Source organism: Oncorhynchus clarkii, chromosome 11 (assembly GCF_045791955.1).
Source record: "Oncorhynchus clarkii lewisi isolate Uvic-CL-2024 chromosome 11, UVic_Ocla_1.0, whole genome shotgun sequence".
Classification (NCBI taxonomy): domain Eukaryota; kingdom Metazoa; phylum Chordata; class Actinopteri; order Salmoniformes; family Salmonidae; genus Oncorhynchus; species Oncorhynchus clarkii.
Window position 1 is genome coordinate 30,693,856 of NC_092157.1, and position 18,091 is coordinate 30,711,946.

At 42.4% G+C, this 18,091-nt stretch overlaps 2 protein-coding genes across 4 annotated transcripts in view; one reads left to right on the forward strand and one right to left on the reverse strand.

Moving 5' to 3' along the window:
• Positions 1-6,395, forward strand: part of LOC139420431 (cadherin-6-like) — a 74,048-nt gene extending 67,653 nt beyond the window's left edge. Inside the window, exons 8-12 of the mRNA XM_071170558.1 lie at positions 150-286; positions 491-612; positions 885-1,002; positions 2,155-2,406; positions 3,070-6,395. Coding sequence (XP_071026659.1) covers positions 150-286; positions 491-612; positions 885-1,002; positions 2,155-2,406; positions 3,070-3,584 — 1,144 coding nt within the window. The 3' untranslated portion in view covers positions 3,585-6,395. The remainder of the gene's footprint in view (positions 1-149; positions 287-490; positions 613-884; positions 1,003-2,154; positions 2,407-3,069) is intronic.
• A 479-nt stretch (positions 6,396-6,874) lies between these two features.
• The window catches only part of LOC139420430 (drosha ribonuclease III), a 138,043-nt gene continuing 126,826 nt past the window's right edge, over positions 6,875-18,091 (reverse strand). For 2 of the 3 annotated variants that reach the window (XM_071170557.1, XM_071170556.1), the window contains exon 32: positions 7,041-7,766. In XM_071170557.1, the coding sequence (XP_071026658.1) occupies positions 7,636-7,766 (131 nt within the window). In that variant the 3' untranslated portion in view covers positions 7,041-7,635. Of the gene's footprint in view, positions 7,767-18,091 lie in introns of all 3 variants that reach the window. The other variant, XM_071170555.1, reaches the window with a different exon arrangement.

Here is an 18,091-nt window from a genome sequence, read left to right on the forward strand (position 1 = left end):
GGAAGCGTATATTTGTTGTTTGTGTTGTGCAGGTACACTTAATAAACTGCCTCACAGCCAAGGATGGGTTTATGTGAAAGGAAGTGAGGATGCTTATGCTTGTTTGTGTTGTGAAGAGGATGCTTATAGTTGTTGTTTGCTATGTGCAGGTACTCTATTGACCGGCGTACAGACATGGACAGGGTGTTCAACGTGCACCCGGGTAACGGCTCAGTTTTCATGCTAAGGACTCTGGACAGAGAGGAGAACCCTTGGCACAACATCTCTGTCATCGCCACGGAGTTCAGTAAGTAGCATGTTGATCATTGATCACACACGCTCCACTCCATCAGAACAAGAGGAAATTGAGTGCGTGTACATGTGTGTCAGTGAACTACCACAATTACTTCTAGTAATTACATGTACAGTAGTTTGAGCAGTAATCGTATCAAAGGCAGTTATTGTGTTTCCTTGGTGTGGTTATTAAACGTCATGATTCTGTGTTTTAAAGACAACCCACGGCTGATTAGCCGCATACCAGTGGACATCAGAGTACTGGACGTAAATGACAACGCTCCTACATTCGCCGCTTACTACGAAACCTTTGTCTGTGAAAACGCCAAGGCTAACCAGGTAATGGAAAACAATGTAGTGTTATTTTAATTTAAACCACTACAGAATGTCTTCTTTCCCGCCTAAGATCCCCCAACTGATCGTATCTTCATCAGTTAACCCTTGCCTCGATCCCAGAAATTGGCCTTATGCCGGAAGGTTTTCAGGTTTCACCTCAGAGCTCCCCACTCTCCTGAACCCTTTTGTCTTGTTCCTCAGGATAAAGACATGTCAAAAGAAGATGATGAAGTATGTCATCTGTGTTAGATCATATTTTTCTTACCTTTTCTCAGAGGATTCAGACAGTGAGCGCTAAAGATGCTGACGAGCCTATCGGTGGACACAGATTCTTCTTCAGTCTAGCACACGAGGTCTCAGGGAAAGCCAACTTCACCGTCCGAGACAACAAAGGTACACTTCTTCTTGGAGGAAAAAAGTTGACACACAAGTTAATTCATTTCCTGTTTCGGCAATTTTTTTCTTCTTCCCCAGAACAACTGTATTCCACAGCAGCCGTGATCACAATGTGTCAGTGTTGCGGAGTAGTGAAGTACAACTAGATCAACTAGTAACTACATTTTGCAGTAGTTTGGTGGTAGTTGAACTATATTCAAATCTAGGTAGTGTTTGCCATGTAGCGGTGTAGCTAACTACTTGAACTACACATTACTTTTTGGGCAAAAATTGTATTAAATATGAAGGAGGCAAGCATTTCCTTACATTTTCAGCATCAGATCTGCCAAATTCTCACATTGAAACATATTTTTTGTTTTAATTGGCTAAATCTGTTCTTGCAATTTGTAGTCTGACATTTCAGATTTAGTTATGATAATTTACCAAGAAGTAGTGAACTACTTTTTAAAAGTAACACATTTGTATAAGTTCATATTCTCTTAACTCATACCCAAATAATGTTGTTGATATGTCTTACACTCATATTTGTGGCCAAAGCATAAATTGGAGAAAAAACCCCACCTCAAACTTGTATCTCAATCAGAAAAAAATGAATGCCGTTTCCTCATTGAACAAAATGTTATTCATATTGGCTGAGCTGACCAATCAGCGATCTACTCGTTTTTAATGACCGGTATATGTCCACACCATTCCAACACAGAAAAGCTGCTTTTTAGCATGCATCATTATTTTGGGGGAAAAGTATATTTCACTCATATTGTAATTAATTATAGGTAATATTTAATTTAAATCTGGAAACATTGGAATTACTTTAAGTGAACACTTAATGGTAGCTTTAGTGTAGCTTAATTGGTAGTTTAATAATCTATATTTTCAGAGTAGCTTCCCCAATACTGCAATTTGTCAATCTTACCCATTCAAATATATTTAAGCACACCCTAATATAATATAATATTTAAGGCTGTTAATTGGAGACAAGATACATTTTAGAAACTGGGGGACATTCCTACATCTAACTTGTATAGTAGCTACCTCTAAAGTGTCTAACAGATAACAACAGCCCATAACTGCTTACTCCTCAGTGCCTCTCCAACAGACAACACTGCTTACTTGTATAGTATCCAACTCTAAGACGTCTATCTCCAACAGACAACACGGCTGGGATCCTGACCAGAAGGAACAGCTACAGCCGGCTACAGAGGAGCACCTACCTGGTTCCCGTGGTGATATCGGACGGGGACTTTCCCATGCAGAGCAGCACCAACACCCTGACTGTGCGTGTTTGTACCTGCGACCGCGAGGGGAACATGCAGCTGTGTAACCAGGAGGCTCTGGTCCTCACCGCAGGGCTCAGCACTGGAGCCCTCATGGCCATCATCATCTGTGTCCTCATACTTCTCTGTGAGTACTGTACAATTCAGTTAAATTCAAAACGCTTTATTGTCCTTTTTAAAAAAAGTTTTAAACACAACACAGAACATTTCATTTTGCATGTGGCTCACATACAGCACATCAACACACACAAATGATCAGCAACACATTCAGAAGACATTGATTTACGCCATGTCATATTCTGAACTCTGTTAGCCAAACCTTTCGTTGCTGTTTACCTATCTTCACTGCAACTGCACAGAGTTAGATATGTGATACAAATCCATACGGCAAGTCTTTTGTGGCAGCTCAAGCCTGTCTCAGCCCACCAAAGCCCTGTATATCAGTGAGTGTATCAACATACTGTATGCACACCACCAATGGTTCCCCAACAGACACCAACTATCCTTCAGGAAATAGAAGGAACACAGGTGGGAAATAAAACAAAAAGTTCAAAAGCCTTTGTCTTGTTTCTGAAATAATCGTGATCGATGCATTGGCCCAGCGTCGTCTGAGTTGGGCCGGTGTAGGCTGTCATTGTAAATAAGAATGTGTTCTTAACTGACTTGCCTAGTTAAATACATGTAAACAAAACAAAAAATATCCTGAGTAGAGGCACATTCCTCAACCCATTTGCTTTCCTCTCCTATCCATCTCATGCTCAAGTTCTTCTCTCTCTCTCTGTGTCTGTAGTAATTGTTGTGCTGTTCGCTGTCCTGAGGAGGCAGCAGAGGAAGAAGGAGCCTCTGATCATCTCCAAAGAGGATGTGAGAGACAATGTCGTCAGCTACAATGATGAGGGGGGCGGAGAGGAGGACACCCAGGCCTTTGATATCGGCACGCTGCGCAACCCGGAGGCTATCGAGGAGACCAAACAGCGCAGGGACATCAAGCCCGAGACCCTGAACCCTCCCGTCCGTCGGACCGTGGTCCTCCCTCCTGCCTACAGGGACAACTCGGACGTCAGGGAATTCATAAACCAAAGGCTCCAGGACAACGACCAGGACCCCACAGCGCCGCCCTATGACTCCCTGGCCACCTACGCCTACGAGGGAAGCGGCTCGGTGGCTGAGTCCCTGAGCTCCCTGGGTTCCGTGACCACGGAGGGAGACCAGGACTATAACTACCTGAGCGAGTGGGGACCCAGGTTTAGAAAACTAGCTGACATGTACGGGGGAGAGGACAGTGACGGCTACAGGGATTCCTAACCAGAGAGAAGGGAGCTCGTAAGAGGAAAAAGGAAAATGTACAACAAACACTCATGCACTAGCTAAAGTGAACTTAACTCCTGGTACTTTGTGAAAGTGGCAAACAATAGAACAAAACAAGAAGGACACAGACAGACAAGGCAGTATTTTTCAAAGTGCTCTTTTGCCGTTGTTGATCACCGTTGATCTTTGCCCTCACTGGAGGACCTGGACGACGGCGCTTAGTGGTCTCTCTCTCTGCAAGGCAGCCGGGGACTCATGAGGAAAAGACTTGTCAAGAAGACGCTTCGTTGTATATGGGGGTACTGTACTCTGTGCATCAGGCCCCACATATATCTCTATAAACAAACATACTTCTTCTCTTTTGTTTTTCAAAAGCTGCCTGCAATAGAGGGACGAAAAGCAAGCGGTTTTCTGGTGAACTTGAGAGACATCTATGAATTGTTCAGAGTTTCTGGAATGAAAAGCTGCATATTGTGAGATATATCTTATATTGTGTGTATCTGTGTACTGATACAATATGCTGTACAGTTCTGTTTTGTTATCAGGTTTCTAGCGTCCCATTCCCTTATAGCATTGGCTATGTATGTCACAATTTTCTTTTGAAGTCACATAAAGCCATGCTAAGAGACTGAGGGGTTCAACCACAGAAATAGAATACTCTAATTGTATGGGTACAGTCAAAATGGCCACCAGTCCACCGACTGTGGCATCCTTGACTTGAATGGGGACACCCACTCTACTCATTCAATTTCTATGGGTTGTACGTCACCTTTCTGACCGTCAATAACACCTGATCCACATAGCTTTACATATTCTGCATCCCAAATGACACCCATTCCCTATATAGTGCACCAGGCTACAATAGTGTGCCATTTAGGAGATCATTCTCTGTAGGGGGGAGCTGAAACACCCGGACCAAAAAGCTCCTCAGAGTGCTATCTGAAAAAAACTAATGTCAATAACACTTTGCAATAAGGTACTCTTTATAAAGGGTTAATGGAAAGTGTTACCCTAATGAACTGAACATGTTCAAATTAAACATGATTCTTTACTCAATGTTTTACTTTATGCTTTTCTTGGTTAATTGAACTGAGTAATTGATTGATGGTTGAACATCCATTTGTGATGTGCACACTGACAACGTTTCCAGGTCTGACATATTGGGACGACAGTATGTGGGGGAGAAAGGCTAGACATTAAGGGTAATATGCCATTTTCAGTTGTAAGAAAGAATGTTGACATTCCGTTGGGATTGTCATTGACATAAGAGGTACAGGTCAACACAATATTGGGATCATAAAATGTTTTGACATATACATATGAAATGGTCATTAGATTGGTTTGCCATCATGAAATGGTTTGACATATACATAGTAAGACAATTGAGCAATTCAAATGAAGCAACTTGCCCAAGGCCAAAACATACAAATTGAACAATAGTATCATTGCAGAAGGATGACATTTAATCAGACATTTCAAACTAATAACACAACTGACATAATTGCCACAACGACGGTGATATTATTTCCGTCTCTGTCCGCAGCATTCACAATTCACACAAACTGTACATATATTATTTTTCCCAAAAACATCTATGGATGTAAACAATGAAAATGGTGAGGTAGCTTAGACAATCCTCTGAGTCAAGAACACACTTGTTAATAATGTATACTATATTATATGCTAAATAATTGTAATAAGCAAGTTATTTTCTCGTTTTTCTTTGACCATTGAGCGCCCACTGTGTAAGTGACTATTTGAGATTGTGGCAAACATTGCTTTGATAAGCATTCATTTGGGTTCCTAAACCCCCTGAACTGAAAATCAACCGTTTTTCCTCTGCCCTTGAACGGTAGACATAAGAGTTTAAATTAGAAGAGAAAATGACAACAGAAGAGTGCTTTATTTTCCCCTCATTATTTACATTTTAAAAGGGGGCAATCTGGGTTTGGTACATCCATTTTCTCGCTTTAATTCAGGGTGTCAGCAGCATCTCACTATAAATACATATTTGTGCTTCTTTATTGGGACTGTTCTTGCCTTTCAGCATTAACACCATGCTCAGCTATGGACATGCATTAAACAAACATCAAGTCCATCAAGTGTCCAGTGTCCAATGCTATTGGAGTAATGTTAGCTGCCAGATATGGTTAGCCTATAGAAAGCTCTGGTCCAGGGCGTTAGTGTGGCTTTCTTATGCTGAGGCTTCCTGCTCACACTCTGGACCAGAGATAGTTCTGATGTCCTCTTTCTAAAGATATGATCGGTCTGTTGGGTGTTCATGTAGACACGGTTGGTTAGCCTTAAGGTTGCCTCTATATTATGTTGTTGACTATGTGATTGAGCAGTCTATGGCTGCATCCCGATTCTCCACCCATCCTTAAAGCGTGCACATTTACACTTACAGTCATGGATTTAAAAGCATAGGAATTGTGTCAGCATTGGTTAGGGGGGAGTTTCCACCATTGTTAAATCCATCCAAGTAGCGTCATGTCCAGGGGTTGTACATCAAGCAGCCTCATGCTACAGAAACAGGAGATGGGCTCCTGCCCATATGGGCCGTTCTGGCTTGTCCATGGCTTACTTACTAACTATGCGACGACGTGCGCACTTCAGGAGAAGAGTGGAGAATCGGGATGCAGCCTAAGTTTTGTCTATGTGGATTAATAATATGATAGGTTACAGTATGTGCAGTAGTTTAAAGGGGCCCTGTCATGATCCAATGCCCATTCATCTGCTTTGTACAATGTGATTTTTGTACTGGATATTTATATGACTCAACACGATTAAAGATCTTTAAAATCCTTATTCCGTTTCTACGTGTAATCATCAGTGTTTCGAATTCAGAAAAGCTTTGTCCGAACATTGAGCAATTTGACAGACATAACAGTAGGAAGAAAGTAGGGGACTTTTCTGAACAGCATCCCCTTGACAGCCTGACGAGACAATCTAAAACGGACAGACCATTTCCTTAACCCTAATGACATTTGAACTAATTTGGAAATTGAAAAATGTCTGCACATTAGCCATGTTCCCTTAGTTTTTGCCTAGGATGACGTCAGCCTGGCTTGAAGGTAGCTTAAGTTCTTATGATGAATGTTGAAATTCAAGACAGTAAAGTGGTTAATAGCATGGAACCTGTGGCTACTGAACTGAAGAAATCATTAATTACACACAATCTATAATTAAGATCTTTAAAAACTGGCAATCGGATTTGGGGAGGAGGGGGGGGGGACACAAATTTGAAATTGTTAGAGAAAGAGGCAGCAGATGTGAAACAGATGGTGGCATTTTACATCATATTTAATGTCATTGAATCATATTAACGCTCTCCTCTTCATAAACGTGCACGTGATATGCCACTACTAGTTTTCCCATTGAGCGATTTGGTGTCAGACACTGATTATGATGAGTATGGCTATCAAGAGGACAGATTCCATGATGACAAATCAATTAACATTTGAAATACCTTTATTAATAGCAATTACTATCAATGTCACTAGCAGTACAAAAAAAACAACAAAAACATTTAAAACAAAGCATTTCTGTTGCCGTTCATTATAACCATGATCGACGACCAACCATATTCTAGATTTAGTTTAAAACGTGACTGTACATAATCAACATGCAATTGATTAAGACCTACACATAAAAGCAGCTCAAAACAACAAACCCAAACAAACACTAAAAAATGCAAGGCAATCCTCAAGTCAATGGGACGAGACAGTAGAGGGTGTGTACTGTAGACTAGTGCTCTTTCTGAATTGTCCCAAAAATATGTCCTCTCCTCGCAATCTTCTCCTTCCTTGCAATTGTTATGAATGAACTGACCAGGTGAAAGTTAGCCTTATGATAAGCTTCCATTGTTTTCACCTGTCAAATCGAAGAGAGTAGTCGAGGAGAGGACATATTTTTTTTAGCAATTCAGAGTATTTGGAAGTAGTTTATCCCTCCACTTCTTGCACCTTCCCTACATTCTCCAATACCGTCCATCTTGACTGGTCGAAAAAATTCTCTGTCCATATCGATTGGTCGGAGAGGGGCTCTGTTACTTCCTGCTGTCCTCTGGCTCGTCTCCCTCCTTCTCCTGGCGATCCCTCTCTCGTCTCATCTCTTTCAGCTCCTGTCTGTATTTCCGCTCGATGAAGCGCTTCTGATGAGCCATCTGAGGGAAGTTATCTGCAGCAGGGAGCGGTAGAGTGAGACAGAGGAGGAGAAAAGAGAAAGGTGGACCAAAGAAAGGAGATAAAGAGCGGGGGGAAAGGGAAGTAACATGGTCAGCTGTACGACAGATCTAGGACAGTGATTAGTAGTGTTTAGAATGGCAAGATCAAAATAAAGGTAAAATAGGGTCTGCCTATATCTGTCCCTTTTCACACATATACAAGTGTGTAACCTGTACAAGTGTGTGGTGTGAAGTGGAAATGTATTTTGTGTATATCCCACTCCCCTGAGACAACTTTGGAGAATGGAGTCACAGCAGGGATCAGCCATTATTGACAGTGGCCCTGGAGAAAAAGGGTTAAGGTGCCTTGGTCAAGTTCAGATCGACAGATTTTTCCCCTAGTCGGCTCGGGATTCAAACTAGCAACCTTTCGGTTACTGACTCAACGCTCTAACCACTATGCTACCCTGTTAAAATTGTAATGTATACATACTCCTTTTTGATGCTAGTGACACACTTCAACAATTATTAGCACTGAATGGCTCTAGTACCTCATTATTGTCCTTAACTAAGGAAAATAACGGACTTAGACAGGTCTCATTTGATGTCATTGTGATGAAAATGAGATCAGATAAGTTAATTAGCACAGAACATCTCTAAATGAGATCTGTAATAAGGACAACAGAAAATGAATGTTTAAAAGCTGATAAGGCGTATCACTGCTTAGCACCGCATACATCTCAATTTAAAATCGTACACATGAAGTGACGCCCAGTCTTCTGTATCAAACCATTTACGTCACAAATTTAGATGTGTAGATTAGGACATCATAAAAGAACAACAGACCGCGTAGTGTTCCATACGGTATGTTATCCCGTCAAAGATCTCACACTGACTCGAAGACTTAGCCTTTTGACAAACTATCTATGGGTCAAGCTCAATCAAGAAAAACCCAGATGAAGGCCACGGGTGGAAAGGCGTTAGTTTTAACAATATCAATGGCATTTTCATCAACTTCCACTATCCTCCAGGAGATTCTGAATTTTCACTTCACTTCAAGCTCAATAAAGTGCAGCTAGAGCAATTTGAAAGAAAACAAACATTATTTGAATCCAGATCTAATCTTTGGTCACTCCACCATATGTTGACTAGAGAGAGTAAGTCAAGCTGAATAAATCTGCTAAATGACAACTGTGAATGCAAAACGTACAGCAAAAGACCCCAATGTCGCCAACAGAGATGAGGCCAACATCTAGTTGGCAAACATATTCACTCAAAGAAACAGTGAGGGATACACTGTAGTGCGATTGGCCTTAGATGACTAAGCAACACATGATGAGCCTCAGCGAGAAACTAAAACTACATGCAGTTAAAATATGGAAATCACTGGCGGCATTTCAGTCTGGAGAGGACTTATAAGAGATGAGAATTACACCACTTGAGAGAGAGGAAAATGCTTCTTTGGTCATTTGCATTGTTTAACATGCAGTAGCATAAAGTGTGTGGAGGCAACCGAAATTGAGGTTCCTAAAGAATATTACAATGTTTTTCATTTATTTCAAAGCTCCCGTCTGGTAGCTGAAGAGACAGAAAAGACAACAGGGTACCGGTGTTGGAAAGGGGATATCTAGTCAGTTGCACAACTGAATGCATTCAACCGAAATAGGTCTTCCATTTAACATTTGAGGATTTGCATTGAGTGAAAACACATTGAGAATTCTCCGCAGTCCAGCGTTGTGTAGAGAAAATCACCTTCGAGGCGGCGTGCTCATGCATACTGATCACCTAGGCGTTAGCACACTTAGCTTGACTCAAGTCTTTTGTTTATCGACAATGCAGTAATTCCTTTCAAGGACAGGGTTGGGCTTGCGGTTTGGAGAGCGAGAGGGGACTGGGTTGGAGTTTGGGACCCTGTCAACATCCAGGCTTGTTGTGCCACATAATGACTGCCACGCTGGAATGTAGCAAGCAACACTTGTCTCATTTACAGGGTGCCACAGAATACACACGCACAGACATGAGAGCGCGCGCGCACACACACACACACTGATTACAGAACCACATGCTTATTGGTTTTATGGGCATCCTACACATTTAAAGCCCAATTCACTAACGAAGTAACATATTTAAACCCCCATTCACTAACGAATGAACACATTTAGAGTAGCCTATATCAAATCGAATAGAAGTCGATTGTTATCGCAGATGCAGCGAAACCCTTGTTCTTAGCCAGTTGAGAACAAATTCTTATTTACAATGACTGCCTAGCAAAAGGCATTCCTTCGGGGACGGGGGCTGGGATTTAAAAAATGAATAAAGATAAATATAGGACAAAACACACATCACGACATGAGAAACAACACTACATAAAGAGAGACCTAAGACAACAAAATAGCATGGCAGCAACACAACAACATAGCAGCAGCACAACATGGTAGCAGCACAAAACATGGTAAAAACATTATTGGGCACAGACAACAGCACAAAGGGCAAGAAGGTGGATACAACAAAACATCACGCAAAGCAGCCACAACTGTCAGTAAGAGTGTCCATGATTGAGTCTTTGAATGAAGAGAATAAGATAAAACTGTCCAGTTTGAGTGTTTGTTGCAGCTCGTTCCAGTCTCTAGCTGCAGCAAACTGAAAAGACGAGCGACAAAGGGATGTGTGCGCTTTGGGGAACTTCAACAGAATGTGTGTTGTATGTGGAGAATGAGGGGTGAAGTAGATATCTCAGAGGGGGGGAGTGAGGCCTAAGAGGGTTTTATAAATAAGCATCGACCAATGCATCTCGCGACAGGTATACAGAGATGACCAGTTCAGTTACAGAGTATAGAGTGCAGTGATGTGTCCTATAAGGAGCATTGGTGGCAAATCTGATGGCTGAATGGTAAAGAACATCTAGCAGCTCGGGCGCACCCTTACCTGCCAATCTATACATTACGTCTCCGTAATCTAGCATGGGTAGGACGGTCATCTGAATCAGGGTTAGTTTGGCAGCTGGGGTGAAAGAGGAGCGATTACAATAGAAGAAACCAAGTCTAGATTTAACTTTAGCCTGCAGCTTTGATGTGTGCAGAGAGAAGGACAGTGTACCTTCTATAGCCATACTCTGAAGTACTTGTTTGAGGTGACTACCTCAAGCTCTAAACCCTCAGAGGGAGTAATCACGCCAGTGGGGAGAAGGGCATTCTTACCAAACCACATTACCTTTGTTTTGGAGGTGTTCAGAACAAGGTTAAGGGCAGAGAAAGCTTGTTGGACACTAAGAAAGCTTTGTTGTAGAGCGTTTAATACAAAATCCGGGGAGGGGCCAGCTGAGTTTAAGACTATATTATCTGTATATAAATGGATGAGGGAGATTCCTACTGCTTGAGCTATGTTGTTGATGTAAATTGAGAAGAGCATGCGGCCTAGGATTGAGCCATGGGGTACTCCCTTGGTGACAGGCAGTGGCTGAGACGGCAGATGTTCTAACTTTATACCCTGCACTCAGAGAGGTAGTTCGCAAACCAGGCCAAAGACCCCTAGGAGACACCAATACTCCTTTTAAATGTTTTATTTATCCAGGTAGGCAAGTTGAGAACAAGTTCTCATTTACAACTGCAACCTGGCCAAGATAAAGCAAAGCAGTTCGACACATATAACACAGAGTTAAACATGAAGTAAAACAAACATACAGTCAATAATACAGTAGAAAAATAAGTATATATACAATGTGAGCAAATGAGGTGAGATAAGGGAGGTAAAGGCAATAAATAGGCCATGGTGGCGAAGTAAATACAATATAGCAATTAAAACACCGGAATGGTAGATTTGACAGTAGATGAGTGTGCAAAGTAGAAATACTGGGGTGCAAAGGAGCAAAATAAATAACAGTAGGGGAAGAGGTAGTTGTTTGGTCTATTTATAGATGGGCTATGTACAGGTGCAGTGATCTGTGAGCAACTCTGACAGCTGGTGCTTAAATCTAGTGAGGGAGATAAATGTTTCCAGTTTCAGAGATTTTTGTAGTTCGTTCCAGTCTTTGGCAGCAGAGAACTGGAAGGAGAGGCAGCCAAAGGAGGAATTGGCTTTGGGGGTGACAAGTGAGATATACCTGCTGGAACGCGTGCTAAAGGTGGGTGCAGCTATGGTGATCAGCGAGCAGAGATAAGGGCGGATTTTACCTAGCAGGGTCTTGTAGATGACCTGGAGCCAGTGGGTTTGGCGACGAGTATGAAGCGAGGGCCAGCCAACGAGAGCGTACAGGTCGCAGTGGTGGGTAGTATATGGGGCTTTGGTGACAAAACGGATGGCACTGTGATAGACTGCATCCAATTTGTTGAAAGGGTGTTGGAGGCTATTTTGTAAATGACATCGCCAAAGTCGAGGATCGGTAAGATGGTCAGTTTTATGAGGGTATGTTTGGCAGCATGAGTGAAAGGTGCTTGCTTTGTTGCGAAATAGGAAGCAAATTTTAGATTTAACTTTGGATTGGAGATGTTTTATGTGAGTCTAGAAGGAGAGTTTACAGTCTAACCAGACACCTAGGTATTTGTAGTTGTCCACATATTCTAAGTCAGAACCGTCCAGAGTAGTGATGCTTTGCGGGCGGGCAGGTGCAGGCAGCGATCGGTTGAAGAGCATGCATTTAGTTTTACTTGTATTTAAGAGCAGTTGCAGGCCACGGAAGGAGAGTTGTATGGCATTGAAGCTCGTCTGGAGGATTGTTAACACAATGTCCAAAGAAGAGCCAGAAGTACACAGAATGGTGTCGTCTGTGTAGAGGTGGATCAGAGACTCACCAGCAGCAAGAGGGACATCATTGAAATATACAGAGAAGAGAGTCGGCCCAAGAATTTAACCCTGTGGCACCCTCATAGAGACTGCCAGAGGCCCAGACAACAGGACCTCAGATTTGACACACTCAACTCTGTCGGAGAAGGAGTTGGTGAACCAGATGAGGCAATCATTTGAGAAACAAAGGCTTTTGAGTCTGCCGATGAGGATGTGGTGATTGACAGAGTCGAAAGCCTTGGCCAAGTCAATGAATACGGCTGCACAGTATTGTTTCTTATCGATGGCGGTTAAGATATCGTTTAGAACCTTGAGCGTGGCTGAGGTGCACCCATGACCAGCTCTGAAACCAGTGGGATTTGAAATGGTCGGTGATCTGTTTGTTAACTTGGCTTTCAAAGACCTTAGAAAGGCAGGGTAGGATAGATATAGGTCTGTAGCAGTTTGGGTCAAGAGTGTCCCCCCCTTTGAAGAGGGGGATAACCGCAGCTGCTTTCCAATCTTTGGGAATCTCAGATGTCCATGTAAAGCATGGCCAGCCGTAGAAAGAGAGGTTTAACAGGCTAGTAATAGGGGTTGCAACAATTTCGGCAGATCATTTTAGAAAGGGTCCAGATTGTCGAGCCCGGCTGATTTTGGGGGGTCCAGATTTTGCAGCTCTTTCAGAACCTCAGCTGACTGGATTTGGGAGAAGGAGAAATGGTGAATGCTTGGGTCGAGTTGCTATGGGGGGTGCAGTGCTGTTGACTGGGGTAGGGGTGGCCAGGTGTAAAGCATGGCCAGCCGTAGAAAAATGCTTATAGAAATGCTCAATTATATCGGATTATACCACAGATAAGGTGACAGAGTTTCCTATCCTCAGTGCAGTGGGCAGCTGGGAGGAGGTGCTCTTATTCTCCATGGACTTTACAATGTCCCAGAACTTTTTTGAGTTTGTGTTGCAGAAAGCAAATTTCTGCTTGAAAAACCTAGCCTTGGCTTTTCTAACTGCCTGTGTGTATATTGGTTTCTAACTTCCCTAAAACGTTGCATTTCACGGGGGCTGTTCGTGGATATGCAGAACTCCACAGAATGTTTTTGTGTTGGTTAACCTGTCTGGGAACGGGGTTCCGCTAGCTATCTTATTTTACATTGGCGTGTTATGTTCAGTAGTTCCAAAACATGCAGTGATTTTGCAGAGAGCCACATCAATTTACAGAAATACTCATTATAAATGTTGATGAAAATACATATGTTAAAAATGGAAATATAGATAAACTTCTCCTTAATGCCAACGCTGTGTCAGATTTAAAAAAAACTTTACGAAAAAAACTATCTGAGTACGGCGTTCAGAGCCCAAAACAGCCAAAATAAATATCCGCCATTTTGCGCAGTCAACATTAGTCAGAAATAGCATTATAAATATTCACTTACCTTTGATGATGTTCATCAGAATGCACTCCCAGGAATCCCAGTTCGACAATAAATGTTTGATTTGTTCCATAAAGTCCATAATTTATGTCCAAATAGCTTCTTTTGTTAGGGCGTTTGGTAACCAAATCCAAACGTGCGTTCAGGTCCAGCCAAACGTCGGACGAAAAGTTCAAAAAGTTATATTACAGGTCGTAGAAACTTGTCAAACTAAGTATAGAATCAATCTTTAGGATGTTTTTATCATAAATGTTCAATAATGTTCCAACCGGAGAATTCCATTGTCTGTAGAAAAGCAATGGAACGAGAGGTAACTCTCACGTGAAATGCGTGACTGAGATCGAGGCTGCTGCCAGACCTCTGACACAATCCCCTCTCATCTGGCCCCCCTTCACAGTAGAAGCCTGAAACAACGTTCTAAAGACGGTTGAAGCCTTAGGAAGTGCAAAATTACCCATATCCCACTGTGTATTCGATAGGGACTGAGTTCAAAAACTACAAACCTCCCACTTCCCACTTCCTGTTTGGATTTTGTCTCTGGTTTTTGCCTGCCATATGAGTTCTGTTATACTCACAGACATCATTCAAACAGTTCTAGAAACTTCAGAGTGTTTTCTATCCAATACTTCTAATAATATGCATATATTAGCATCTGGGACTGAGTAGGAGGCAGTTTACTCTGGGTACGCTATTCATCCAAAAGTAAAAATGCTGCCCCCTATCCCAAAGAAGTTAAGGGCAGTCAGGTCTGGAGAGAACCAAGGGCTATCTATATCTGTTCCTGGTCCTACATTTCTTGAATGGGGCATGCTTATTTAAGATGGTGAGGAAGGCATTAAAAAAAATTACCAGGCATCCTCTACTGACGGGATGAGGTTGATATCCTTCCAGGATACCTGGGCCAGGTCGATTAGAAAGGCCTGCTCGCTAAAGTCTTTCAGGGAGCGTTTGATAGTGATGAGTGGAGGTCGTTTGACCACTGACCCATTACGGATGCAGGAAATGAGGCAGTGATCGCTGAGATCTTGGTTGAAAACAGCAGATGTGTATTTAGAGGGAAAGTTGGTTAGGATGATATCTATGAGGGTGCCCGTGTTTACGGCATTGGGATTGTACCTGGTAGGTTCATTGGTAATTTGTGTGAGATTGAGGGCATCAAGCTTAGATTTAGGGATGGCTGGGGTGTTAAGCATGTCACAGTTTAGGTCACCTAGCAGCACGAGCTCTGAAGATAGATGGGGGGCAATCAGTTCACATATGGGGGTCAATCAGCTGGGGGAAGAGGGTGGTCTATAGCAGGCAGAAACGGTGAGAGACTTGTTTTTAGAGAGGTGGACTTTTAAAAGTAGAAGTTCAAATTGTTTGGGTGCAGACCTGGATAGTAAAACAGAACTCTGCAGGATATCCTGCAGTAGATTGCAACACCGCCCGGCACCGCCGTTCTATCTTGTCTGAAAATGTTGTAGTTAGGGATGGAGATTTCAGAGTTAGTGTTGGTCTTCCTAAGCCAGGATTCAGACATGGCTAAGACATTCGGGTTGGCAGTGTGTGCTAAAGCAGTGAATAAAACAAGCTTAGGGAGGAGGCTTCTAATGTTAACATGCATGAAACCAAGGCTTTTACGGTTACAGAAGTCATCAAAAGAGAGCGCCTGGGGAATAGGAGTGGAGCTAGGCACTGCAGGACCTGGATTCACCTCTACATCACCAGAGGAACAGAGGAGGAGTAGGATAAGGGTACGGCTAAAAGCCATGAGAATTGGACGTCCGGAACAGAGAGTAAAAGGAGCAGGTTTCTGGAGGTGATGAAATATATTCAAGGTATAGTGTACAGACAAAGGTATGGTAGGATGTGAATAGAGTGGAGGTAAACCTAGGAATTGAGTGATATGAAAGAGAAATTGTCTCTAGAAACATCATTCCAGAACTTCTTGGGGTTAGACCCATAGAGATCTATTTAAACTGGCTCTTTAAAGTAACTAACTTTTGCCTTCCGGAGAGTCTGAGTGCACATATTTCTCATTTGCCTGAACGAGAGCCAGTCAGCGTGAGTATGAGCGTGCCAATTCTTGAGGTGGAGTAACTCTGCAAGATGACGGTCGAACCAGTGGCTGAACCTGTTTTTAATTCTCATTTTCTTTATGGGGCGTGTTCGTTAACAATACCACTGAAAATATAAAAAAAGAAGGTCCAAGTGTCTTCAACAGAGGGGATCAAGCTGATTCTATACCAAATTACAGAGGCGAGGTCATGAAGGAAGGCTCATTTAAGTTTTTTTTAGCAAGCATCTATGATAAATCAGGACAGGTCGTTTCACTGAGCAGCCATTACGAACACAGGTTGTAAAACAGTGATCACCAAAGTCATTACAGAAAACACCAGACTGATCCCAATCAGAATTATTTGTGAGGATAACTTCGAGGAGAGTAGCCTTTTCTGGGTGTTTGGAGTCATACCTTGGGGATTGATAATTATCTGAGAAAGATTTAGGAAGTCCCATTGCTTTAGGACTTGGTCAGGTGGTTTAAGTGTGTCCCTGTTTAGGTCACCTCGCAGCACAAATACAGAGTTAGTGTAAGGGGCCAGGAGAGAGCTTATGGCAGGGGGGGACAGGCCGGTGCTGATGGAGGACGATAACACCCAGCAACAGTCAACAAAGAGCCATTAGAAATGTTAATGCTTAAAACCAGCAAATCAAATTGTTTGGGGACAGACTTGGTGAAGACAACCGAGCTCTGAAGGTGATCCTTGGTAAAGATTGTCACTCCCCCACCTTTGGAAGATCTGTCTTGCCGAAAAAGGTTATAACCAGAAAGGTTAACATTAGTATTCAAAACACACTTCCTTAACCACCTCTCAGTAATGAACAACACAACTGGCTTGGAGCTGTGAACCCACTTTCAACTGACCCATTTTAGGTAATAAGCTTCTTGTGTTAACGTGCAGAAAACCCAGGCTTTTATGAGAGCAGAAATCAGTGAAGCAGATATCAGAGCACAAGTCAGAATTGGGGTGTATATGCACAATTCCAGATATCATCAACAGTGATATAATCAAGACACGGCATAGGACAGGGAGAGCTCTGCAGTGCTGATTTACGACATTTGAATGTGCATTAGATGGCAACAAGATCATATTGTACAGCAATTTCATCAGGTAACATGAATACAAAGCCGGTGAGAGGTGGTTAGAGTAGGAGGCCAAAATGGGAGGATGGGAGGCCAAAAGTCTGAGTAACCAAAAGAGAGTCCCAAGTGTGGGAACAAACATTGTGTGTGTACCCACCCGTGGGACAGACTCTCTCTCACACACACACACGCGCGCACGCACACACACACTTGAAGTCAGACATTTACATACACTTAGGTCATTAAAACTTGTTTTTCAACCACTCCACAAATTTCTTAACAAATTATAGTTTTGGCAAGTCAGTTAGGACATCTACTTTGTGCATGACACAAGTACTTTTTCCAACAATTGTTTACAGACAGATTATTTAACTTAAAATTTACTATATCACAATTCCAGTGGGTCAGAAGTTTACATACACTAAGTTGACTGTGCCTATAAACAAATTGGAAAATTCCAGAAAATGATGGCTTTAGTAGCTTCTGATGGGCTAATTGACATCATTTGAGTCAATTGGAGGTGTACCTGTGGATGCATTTCAAGGCCTAACTTCAAACTCAGTGCCTCTTTGCTTGATATCAATCATCCTTGGGAGCAATTTCTAAACACCTGAAGGTACCACATTCATCGGTACAAACAATAGTACGCAAGTATAAACACCATGTGACCACGCAGCCGTCATACCGCTCAGGAAGGAGACGTGTTCTGTCTCCTAGAGATGAACGTACTTTGGTGTGAAAATTGCAAATCAATCCCAGAACAACAGCAAAGGACCTTGTGTAGATGCTGGAGGAAACAGATACAAAATTAACTATATCCATAGTAAAATGAGTCCTATATCGACACAACCTGAAAAGCTGCTCAGCAAGGAAGAAGCCACTGTTCCAAAACCACCATAAAAAAGCCAGACTACAGTTTGCAACTGCACATGGGAAAAAACAAAGTAATTTTCGGAGAAATGTCCTCTGGTCTGATGAAACAAAAATATAACTGTTTGGCCATGATGACCATCGTTATGTTTG